General features: G+C 38.7%; 1 protein-coding gene across 2 annotated transcripts; it reads left to right on the top strand.

Annotated features, from left to right (window-relative positions):
* The first annotated feature begins 778 nt into the window (after window positions 1-778).
* On the top strand, window positions 779-6,494 carry LOC309698818 (CD209 antigen-like protein C). 2 transcript variants are annotated; one of them, XM_082521521.1, is made up of 8 exons: window positions 779-872; window positions 1,061-1,141; window positions 4,512-4,616; window positions 4,830-4,907; window positions 4,993-5,058; window positions 5,168-5,319; window positions 5,435-5,559; window positions 5,652-6,494. In XM_082521521.1, the coding sequence occupies exons 1-8, from the start codon at window positions 809-811 to the stop codon at window positions 5,857-5,859; spliced, it is 879 nt and encodes a 292-aa protein (XP_082377647.1). In that variant the 5' UTR covers window positions 779-808; the 3' UTR covers window positions 5,860-6,494. The 2 variants fall into 2 exon arrangements, with proteins under 2 accessions (XP_082377647.1, XP_082377646.1); XM_082521520.1 differs by having other exon boundaries at window positions 4,512-4,625.
* Window positions 6,495-10,925: the final 4,431 nt, after the last annotated feature.

Raw genomic sequence — 10,925 nt, 5'->3', positions numbered from 1 at the left:
AACTATTTTTGGGCGATTTCGGCCCAGCTGTCATGTGCCTTTTAATGAAAATTGTCTTTCTTCTACCACACAGGCCTGAATGGTGAAGTTTAGAAATGGTTGTCCTTCTGGAAGTTTCTCCTCTATCCACAGATTAATGCTGGATCTCTGTCAGAGCGACCACGGCAGTGGCGGAGCGGGGGGTGGCTTACTGGGCTTAAGCCCAGGTTGTTTTTTCAGAAGCCCGGGGTCTTTTGGAGTGTAATTCTTTCATAGTTAGATGCCTGGCTGACAACTGTATAAAATTGTGTAGAATTTTGAGGTGAAAATGAATTTAATGCATTTTGGAAAAAGGCTGTAACACAAAATGTGTATTTAAGACACGAGCATTGGAAACAAAACATGCGACAGAATCAGTAAAAAGAAAACAAAATGTAGAACAAATAATTTTATATGTTCCAAAACAATTTCTGTCTGTAATAAAATTTAAAAAAGAAGGACAAAATGTGCGCAACAAATAGCCACTCGCTTCACAGGTCACACACACACACACACACACACACACACACACGCACGTATATATATATATGCGTGTATGTGTGTGACCTTCCTGTGAAACTGGATGTTTTATGGCACATTCATCACAGAGCTGAAATGGAAGATTACTTCATTTTATCCCGCCAAAACAGGAAGTAAATTACCACAAGTTAAAAAAAAAAAAGAGATTTGGGTGGGTTCTTGTGAGGAAGGTTTTTTTTTGTCTGCATGCTGTGAAACTTCTCTTTTAGAACTGCTAATACACAGCAGCCACACACACACACACAGCAAAATGCCTGAAGCTGAGGTAGTATACTCCGATGTGAAGCTTGCAAGAGGAAAAAAGAGAGCCAATGGTGAGACTTATCTAGTCATCTTACTACATGTAGAAGATTCCTAAAAGAATAATCTGAAAAGCTGTTTATATTACATCTTAGGTGTGAGTGTAATGTGAACACAGTGATTTATTTTACAGCCGCTCATTTTATTGGCAGCCATTTTCAGTGGTAGCTGTGCAACAATCCGGTTTCATCTTTCATTACAGAGGCCGTTACCACATCGACTGACTCGACTTACTCTGAAATCAAGATCTCAAAGACTCAGCCATCCACAGCAGAGCTGTCTGGTAGGAAAACAGCAGTAATTAATAAACAGGAGGATTAACTGTGAGCTCCAGTTAGTGTCTGTTATTAAGTAAACAGACAATAGAGGAAGCACTTTTTCCTAAAATAAAGCAGAAATGTGTTTTTTGGTCAAACAGAGCTCTGTCGTTGAAAACAAAACATCCACCTGAATCAGTAAAAAGAAAAAAAGCAGAACATTTGTTCCAAAATTGTAGCTTTATGTAAATTTTAAAAAGAAGGTCAAAATGTGTGCAACACATAAACACACCAAACTTTTACAGTAGTACTTAAGACAAAAAGATGACAATGATGAATATGAGATAAATGATAGACATTACTGCACCACAGAGGCTGTCAGTATAAAAAGTAGCTGAAATAAAATTATTAAAGAACAAAAACAAAATTGTAGTTCAGTTGTCACCACACTTTATTCTAAATTTAATGTAAATTAAATTTGACAACATCAGACCCACTCGTTTTTTTAAGTGTCTCATTTACAAGTTTCCCCATTTTTTAAAAAAAATTTGGGGTTTCTTTTTTTGTTTATACTGAGGAAATTATAAAGAGACGTAAAAGTTAATTAAAAAATGAGGAAGTGGTTCTGAAGGAGTGGTTCCTTTAAATAAATTAGTTTCTCTGTGTGTGCATGCGTGTTAATGTTGATGCAGTTTCTTTACATTTCTCTGAAACCACTGGTCCGTCTTATTGCAGAAGAGGAACTGCGGTGCTGAGTTTGAGGTTGTCTCGAGGAGCAGTTCTCTGCTAAAAGATCATTTGCATAAAATTGGTCAATTTTAGTCCCCAAAAGACCGACTCTGACCAGACACTCTGCTCATTTATCTAAACGAAACTTGTAGCTCCATGCAACCCGTTTTTCTTTGTCCCTCAGTTCCTCCTCACTCTCTACTTCATTTTTAAAAAAATTAAAATTGTTAAACATTGTTAACATTGTTTTTTATTTTTCCTTATTTGTAGTCCACATAAGACAGTTAGTGGATGCACAGTTTCATCCAGGAGATTAGTTTTCATATCATTTTTGTTTTAATTAGTTTACCAGTATATTTTTGACTTGTAACTGTTGTCCTCATCCACTGTTTGGTTAGATGTATATTGACAATAAAACTTTACGGGGTTAGTTGAGTAAAAGGACATACTCTGGGTTAAAATGCACCCTCTTACACCTTTAACCATGTAAGAAGCATCTCCTTCATTTTTCAGGCTTTGTTACAAACATGTTTGTGAAGTTTACAAGTATGAGAATACAGTTGCCTGGGAAATAGCTCATCAGGCATCTGCAGTACAAAAGATCTTCTTTACTAAAAATCCTACTTCCTCTTACTGACATGTTATTTTTTAATAAAAATGTAATTTCCTTCAAAATTATTTCATGCAAACTGCCGATATGTGTTTATTCCCGGCTAAAGATTCTGTCCTAATTCTCTCCACATAAGCACTCAGGATAACAAATATATATTTCTTTGATGCTGTAATTAATGCAAAGCCAGCGTTCTCCTTAATCTTCATCTTTTTTCGACTGCTTCCTTTAGGGGGTGATGACAGGGGGCGTATTGCTAGCATCCTCCTTTTACAACATCCATGTATCTTCTCTGTGGTCATTCTTATTGGCAGCTCCATCTTCAACATCCTTTGTCCACTTTAACCACTGTTGCTTCTCTGCACATTTCCAAACCATCTCAGCCTCACCTCTCTAACTTTGTCTCTAAACCACTCGACCTGAGTTGTCATACTCATCTGCCTGCACTCTTTTCTTCATCTCTCTTACGCGCTGTCTTTGGAAGGTTGACCTGCACTTTACAACGTCATCCTGTCCAGTATTTTTTTTTTTTTTGCCTGTCCCATTTGGTTCTTTAGCCATCAGAATTGTTGTCTGAAGACCAACAAGGATACCCAATGGATTTACTTTGCCAAATGGATCATCGTGGCATTGCCGTATTGGTCCATTTGATCGACCTTTGTTTTTATTATTTATATATATATTTATATTTTATTTTCAGATGTTACAGACGGGACAGACATGAGTGAGGGATAGGAAAGGGAGAGAGAAAGAGGAAGGAAAAGAAAAACAGAAGGGGAGAGGGACAGTGAGAAAGGGGGGGAGAAAAAAAAATCTCCTGGATCACCTGTTGAGAGAAGAAGAAGAGAAAACAAGCAAAAAACAAAAAAACAAAGCAACATACTAAACACAACACCATCGCATTAATCTAGTTAAGTGTAAACAGCAATAAATACTAAATATTCAATGTTGTTGTGCAGCACGCAGGACAGACAGCGCACATTGTGCTTTGAAGTAGCAGCCAAGAAAGGTGTAATTTAAGTCTATGAACAGTGAACACCCGTGTGCACACCTGTGTGGATCAGCTCGCTTGTATTCAAATGGTTTCCACATGTAATGGTCTGCAAGAGGATGTAGCGAGCCATAGCCCCAGGGCATGAAGCAGGCATAGAGGAGATCCAGGCCCCAGACATCCAGAGGCCCCAGAGTGCGAGAGCCCAAGGAGGACCACTGGAGGGGCATCCGTGCCACCCTCCTGGGAAGAGCTGAGGATCCCCAGACGAGGTGTCACCCAGTAGCCACCGAGCAGAAGCTAGAGGTGGCTGCACCGGCGTGCCCGCCGGCTCTGCTGGCAGCCAGCTGTGCCAGAGTGAACCGAGCCGCAGGCCCAGAGGCTGGAGGTCCGAGGGCCCCCCGCACCCCGGAGGAGGCCTGACCGAGCAACAGGCACCAGGCCCCGCCAGGTAGTCACCGGGAGTGAGCCGGTACATACCTGAGTGCCCAGCCCCGGACACCAAGAACCACCAATGCACCGACCCCTAAGGGCATCAGTCACCGGCAGGGAGTGTGGTGAGGGGAGATAGGCCTTGGAGGGCCTGGGAGTTCCCAGAGAGGTGGAGTCTAAGACCCAACCTGACATATAGACACAGACAAACAGGCACACACAGACACAAACATGCATTCCCACCCTCATGCACACATATACAAACACTCAGCACTCACCCAACGTAAGGATTGACATAAATGGACATGTACACACAATCACACTCCCCCAAACATACTCTATACCCCGGGTCCAGGTACCCTCGCCCCCCTGTCCAGTATTTTTAAAGACAGGAATGTGCAATGAATATACGGTTCAGTCAAATACGTTATTGTTTGTCTTGCTTATAAGTCATATGTTTACCTTTGAGGTTGGTGTGTTTTAAATCTGTGATTCTGTGCTCGAAGAACAAGCCAGTGAATCGTGTTCTTTGTACAAATACAGTGAGAACATTAACATCTAAAATCTAGCTCAATAAAATTCTCAACCACATTTACACCACATCTCTAACGTGTTTCCTTTTCTCACTATTCAGAGGATCCTCAACAAGCTGTGGTGAGGAAAGGGTCAAAGGTCACCTCAGAGAGAGTGGTCCTGGTGGTTCTCGGTGTTCTCCTGGCAGCTGCTCTCATTGCTCTGTGTTTTACCAGTGAGTTAACATTAGAATTTAATAAGACTTAAAGTAAAATCAATTATTTTAAGTAATGTTAAGAAGAATAATGCTTCTGTTTAATGTTTCCCCAAAATACTGTCTTTTACATTTTCAGAGCTATAAGAATGTTTTCAGTGTAAAGAAAAATGTTTACTGACTAATTTATTTGTTTGTGTATTTGTTTGATCTTTTTTAAATCAGCATTTGAAATAATTAAAACTAACAAGAAGGTCAAATATCTGGAAGATGACAAAATGAAGTGTGATAATAATCTCACAAGTAAGAATATTTAAGATACACTTTGATATTTGGTCAGACATTCCTGATGAATGACTGATGACTGTTTTATTCTTTATTCTAACAGAGACTCTCTCTAAGATAAAATCATGCAGCACTGTGCAGCCGACCTGTCCAGCACCTAAAGTAATAGGTAAGTTATGGATTTTGTCTCTGAGACACAAACTTCAAGCTAAGCTCACACAAACATGAACAGTGATTTCTTCCACCTGACTGAAGTCGTTGCTGTAATCTCTTCAAAGATGATCCTTGTTATAAATGTGAAGAAGGCTGGGAGCAACATGGAGGAAAGTGCTATTACTTCTCCACCAGTAAATCATCCTGGGAACAGAGCAGAGATGAGTGTAGAGCTAAAAGAGGAGACCTGGTTAAGATAGACAGCAGAGAGGAGCAGGTATGAAACACTGCTGCAGGTTCATGTTCTTACATGTTATATCACATCTTTATGTTTCACCTTCTCAGCACAGAAAAGTCTAACAAAGTCATTTTCATCTTCTTTTTGTGATCAGAGGCTCCTGGAGAGAAAACTGAGAGATGTAATGACTGAGGATGAGGACAAGTTCTGGATCGGACTGACAGACTCAGCATTAGAGGGCAGATGGGTGTGGGTGGATGGATCACACCTGCATCAACGGTTTGTTTGTTGTGAAAATATATTTTTTTCATTTCCAGAATTAAAGTTATCAGTTTTTACTAAACCAGTTATTTTTGTTCTTCAACTCTTAGTTTGATGTTTTGGAGCAAAGGTGAGCCAGACAATTGGACAGGGGACAAAGGTGAACATCATCCTGATGGAGAGGACTGTGTGAGGATGGGAGAACAAGGCGGAGCTGATGATCTGAAGTGTTGGTTTGATGCATTTTGCTCAATGCCTCACAGAAGTATTTGTGAGAAAGCAGGAGTAAAAGGACAGTTTAAAAAAGTATGTGACTGAAATTCACATATGAAACACCAGGATGAAGTGATGCAATTTTTAAAATAATGCCACAAACAGAAACAAAATGAACACAGTAAAATCAACATGAGTAATATTTTGCATCTGATACTTTTTAGTTTTGAAGCGATTAACACGAACAAGAAATGTGGGAGCACCTGTGAAATTCATTAATTTTTATAATAAAATAATAAATTATCCTGTTTTGTAAACTTAAAGCCATCTAGAAAGTTCAAACGTATTTGGGATACTGAATCAATGAGTACAACATACAACAGAAGAACCTATGAATTATTTATTATCACTTTTACAGGAAAAAGAAACGAAGAAAGAAAGACGTGAAGTGTTACAATGGAATAAGTAATTCACGTCAGTGTTATTAAAAATAGGAATGCAACATTTAACATCGATTCATCCAGTACAAGAAAAGGATGCTGTGGTTCTCAGAGTTTTCAGTGTGAGAAGCTGTTTGTAAATGTGGTAAATGATACACATTTCTTAACTCTCACATCTGTGACTCCTGAAAAACCTCTGACAGTGTGGTACTGCTGTTGTTGTTTTTTTTTTCAAATGTGTGTTTGAATGACAAGTAATTAAATGAGCAACAGAACATTTGCTGTTGTTGTAAAATCCTGTCGGCTTCTTGTGTTAACCCGCTTTTTTTTTGGGGGGGGGGGGGGGGGGGGCATCCAGGATCTGAAGCAAAATCAGCAATAAATTATAAATCATTAGATATCATTACATATTATTAATAGATATTAATCAATTGATCAATTGTTAAAGAAGGATCTTGATTTTAAGATTTCAAGTGTATTTTTAATTTTAAGTGGAGTGCGATCCTAAGTTACACCACAAGAGGGCACTTCCAGGTCTGGCACAAAGTTCTGCCCATAGTATCCTAGACATTCAGACCTGTAGATACTGTACCTTTATACAGATGACTGGATAATGAATAAAGATAAATGAATGAATTTCCAAATCACTTTAGTTTATTATACATTTATTATACTTCTTTAGTTTGAAATTACTTTGATTGTCTTTTATTGATTTATACATTAATAAATTAATTATTACTAATAAATTATTTGATAATTCAAATAGTGGCAAAAAACCCACTGTCTAATCTGCTGAACACATCTGTAATTCTAAACCTCGACCATAGAGAAGAGAGGACAGAAAAAATGTCTCATTATTTATTTATTTTAAGTTCCAGCTGATCATCGTATCACTTTTTTCCAATGCTGTTCTAAGATCTTTTTGTTTTATTATGTTGTAATTAACAAAATCTTTGTTTATTAAATTTATTAATCAGCATTTAAACACATGAGACACAAAGAAACATTAAAACAATTGGAAGGTCTCAAAAATAAAGCTGTAAATAAAAAACTGTAAACTTGTACAGTATTCACATTTCTTTAGTGTTTTTGATCAACATTTTAATATAAGTTGGGGAATTTCTGTTACAGCACCAAATTTATAAGAAAAGACAACTTATTAAGTCATTGATAAATTAAATAGAGCATTTTTAAATAATTTGAAAGAGTTTTGTTATTTTTATTTTGTTAAGTTTCTGTAACAAGAATCTTACTGAACTCCTAATAAAGCAGAGATTAATGTAGAGCTAAATGTTGAGCCGAACATGAACCAGCATGAGGGTTCATGTTCTTATGCATTAAATCACATTGTTATGTTTCATCATCTCAGCACAGAAAAATCCAACAAGGAGCTCGGGAAGAAAGAGACTGGAGTTTAAAAAATGTCCTAAATTTAACCTAAACTAAGCTTGCTTCTACCACGACCTGCATGACTCAGAACCTACATAGATATTTCCAGTGAGGTCATTTCCTCAACTGTTTCTGTTCAGACATTTCTGGAGAGAAGAATGAGAAACATCATGAATGAAGATGACAAGTTGTGGATCAGACTGACAGATTCAGCAGTAGAGGGAAGATATTTGTGGGTGGATGGTTCAGGACTGTGTAAAAGGCTTGATTGTTGAGAAAACTTTAGGTTGTGCCACATTTGTGAAACAACTATTTTAACAAGGCCCTAAAATATCACCTCATCTCATGGGCAGTTCCTCATTTTGTTCTGCTTTAATACGTTTTATTTTTATCTTCCTTTTAACCGCCTGCAAATGTGATACAACTCATAAAACTGTTGTTGCATTTGTATGCAAGAGATCAGCACAATGTACCACAGGGTCAGACATTTCAACAATAAATAAAGAAACCTTGTTTCAGTTATAATAAAAGCAGTTATTCTGACAGGAGGAGTCTCAGTCTCAGTCTTCAACAGCAACACAACATACTTTGTCTTGTCTTCCTTCTCCCACCCCAACCGGTCGCAGCAGATGGCCTCGCCCCGAGTCTGGTTCTGCTGGAGGTTTCTTCCTGTTAAAAGGGAGTTTTTCCTTCCCACTGTCTCTAAAGTGCTTGCTCATAAGGGGTCATATGATTGTTGTGTTTTTCTCTGTATATATTCTTGAAGTGTGTAACTTATAATATAAAGCACCTTGAGGCGACTATTTGTTGTGATTTGGTGCTGTATAAATAAATTGAATTGAATTTCAGTGTTGATTGTTTACATTTTTTCTCATGTTTCCACACAAACGGACACTGGAGAGCAGGATTATTCAGCTCATGCTTTGAGATGTTTGAGAATGTTAGAAATAAACAAGTGTTGTTAAGAAAGAAACATTTCCATGAAACTAATGTTTTTTGATGAAAGAGTTTTCATAGTTGACAGTTTAGTTTTTACAATGGGTTTTAGTGTTTTTGCAATTCAGAAAACTGTAAAATAGTTTTGGATCAAGTGTTTGGTTTTGAAAGACAAGTCGAAGGTTTTGTGTGTGTTTATCACACTTGTGGCCAATGATGTGAGGGTACATATAAGCCAGAGCACTGGTTTGTGAGGCACTACAATGGATAGAAATCCAAGAAGAGGAGTACGTGTGAGAGGAGGCTGAGCAGGTCAAGGTGGTTGAGGTGGTCAGAGAGGAGAAAGAACAGTAAAATCAGATGAAATCAGAGCTACTGTGATTGACCATGTTCTTGTCCATGGTATGACAATGAAGGAGGCTGGACTAAGGGTACAACCAAACATCAGTAGATTCACCATGTCCACCATAATCCGAAGATTTGGAGAAGAGAACAGGTAGTTACCTTTTTTGACATCATATTATATAAATGTTGAAAACAATTACACATTTACAATGACTGTACTATATACTGTACCACAGTAAACATGTTTTAGTACATCACTATGCCAGTGTACTGAGGTACTGTAATAGAGGGTTAGTCTGACTGTTTGTAGGCCTATTCCATGTATGTATTTTTGTAAGTGCATTTTCTCTTTTGTAGAATTGAAAGACTGCCACATGGGGGTGGTAGGACATCTATGTTCTCCCCACACAATTACAGTTTTTTCTGATTGCTTAAGCACATTTTTTGTAACTATTGGCTATTTTTGCAAAACGCTACACACAAATAAGAAAACCTGTCACCCAATTATCAAAACATTGTAGTTCTCTTGCAAAAGCGAACACAGCTATATTAACTCTTCACACCTTCGTAAAAATGGTGTTTTCGTATCAAACAGTACACACAAGCCATCATCTACTAAGCACACAATGCGCCAACTGCAAACTGATGGTATGAATACAAAACACATCTGGCTTTTGCTTTCTCTGTGTACAGATGTCAATTTGAGGTCACACTTTTGTCACAGTGTCATGTAAACATACAAGGATCCAAACTTCAAGTATTGGTGTTTATTCACACTCATCAAAACCAAGACGAAGTCAGAACACAAAATAGGAATTTCACAAAAAAAAGGGGGAAAAAAGACAATCAGCCTACATCATGTCGTCTTTCTGGGTCTGGCCACAAAATTTCGTCCACATCGCATGCGATATCCTTCAGTCCAAGGCACCGGCGAAAATATCTCCTTGAATGCCGTATCCAGGCCTGACATGATGCCTGGTCAATATCTCCACATGCCTCCTCCATTGCCTCCAGGGCTACCTGTTGATGAAGGTGACGGTCGTACACTTTCCAGCGCCAGGCAGAGAAGAACTCCTCAATGGGATTTAAGAATGGAGAGTATGGAGGGAGGTTGAGTGCCATGAAGGATGGGTGGTCTGTAAACCAGTTGCGGACCAAAGCAGCCCTATGGAAACTAACATTGTCCCATATGATGACATATTGGGTCTGCTCTGGTCTCTGAACAGTGAGCATGTCATGCAAGGTGTCCAGGAATGCAATAATGTGTGCAGTGTTGTATGGGCCTATGGTTGCATGATGGTGAACAACACCATTTTGGCTTATAGCTGCACACATGGTTATGTTACCACCACGTTGTCCTGGGACATTGATGATGGCACAGTGTCCAATAATGTTCCTGCCACATCTCCTGGTTTTACTGAGGTTAAAACCGGCCTCATCTACAAAAAGTAGCTCATGTCCCATTGCATCTGCTTCTAGTTCCATCACTCTCTGGACAAGACAAAACAAATGCAACACATCAGGCCCATGCACAGCACTACAGTATGCACTTCCAAATTCAGAACCAATGACACTAGCTTACCTGCACACAGTCATATCGCAGTTGCTTTACACGTTCTGTGTTTCTCTCGAAAGGAACTCTGTAAATTTGTTTCATTCTTATTCTGTGGCGCGTAAGTACACAACTTGGTGCAGAAATGCTTGCACTGTGTATATTTTGAAAGATGGTGTCATTATCAATTATGCGCTGCTGTATTTCGCGCATTCTTATTGCATTATTGGCAATCACCATGTTCACTATATGGGTCTCTTGCTCTGGAGTGAACATTCTGCCTCTGCCCCCAACATCTGGACGTCTAGCAATTCTGTAAAGTAACAATTTCAGTATTTTTGCATGTATGGTACTGTTGTGTTTCTCTGGCAGTGCTACAAAGTACTTACCGATTCTCATTTCGAAATGTCCTAATGATGCTTGCCACAGTGTAGTGGCTCAGTTTAGGCTGAACCCGTTGGCCAGCTTCCCTCAGGGTCATCCCATGGTTGATGACATGGTCCACTATT

The sequence above is a fragment of the Aulonocara stuartgranti genome, assembly GCF_965226115.1.
Source record: "Aulonocara stuartgranti genome assembly, chromosome: 22".
NCBI classification, from domain to species: Eukaryota; Metazoa; Chordata; class Actinopteri; order Cichliformes; family Cichlidae; genus Aulonocara; species Aulonocara stuartgranti.
The sequence above is the reverse complement of the archived record's forward strand: the minus strand, read 5'-3'. Positions and strand labels throughout refer to the sequence as shown.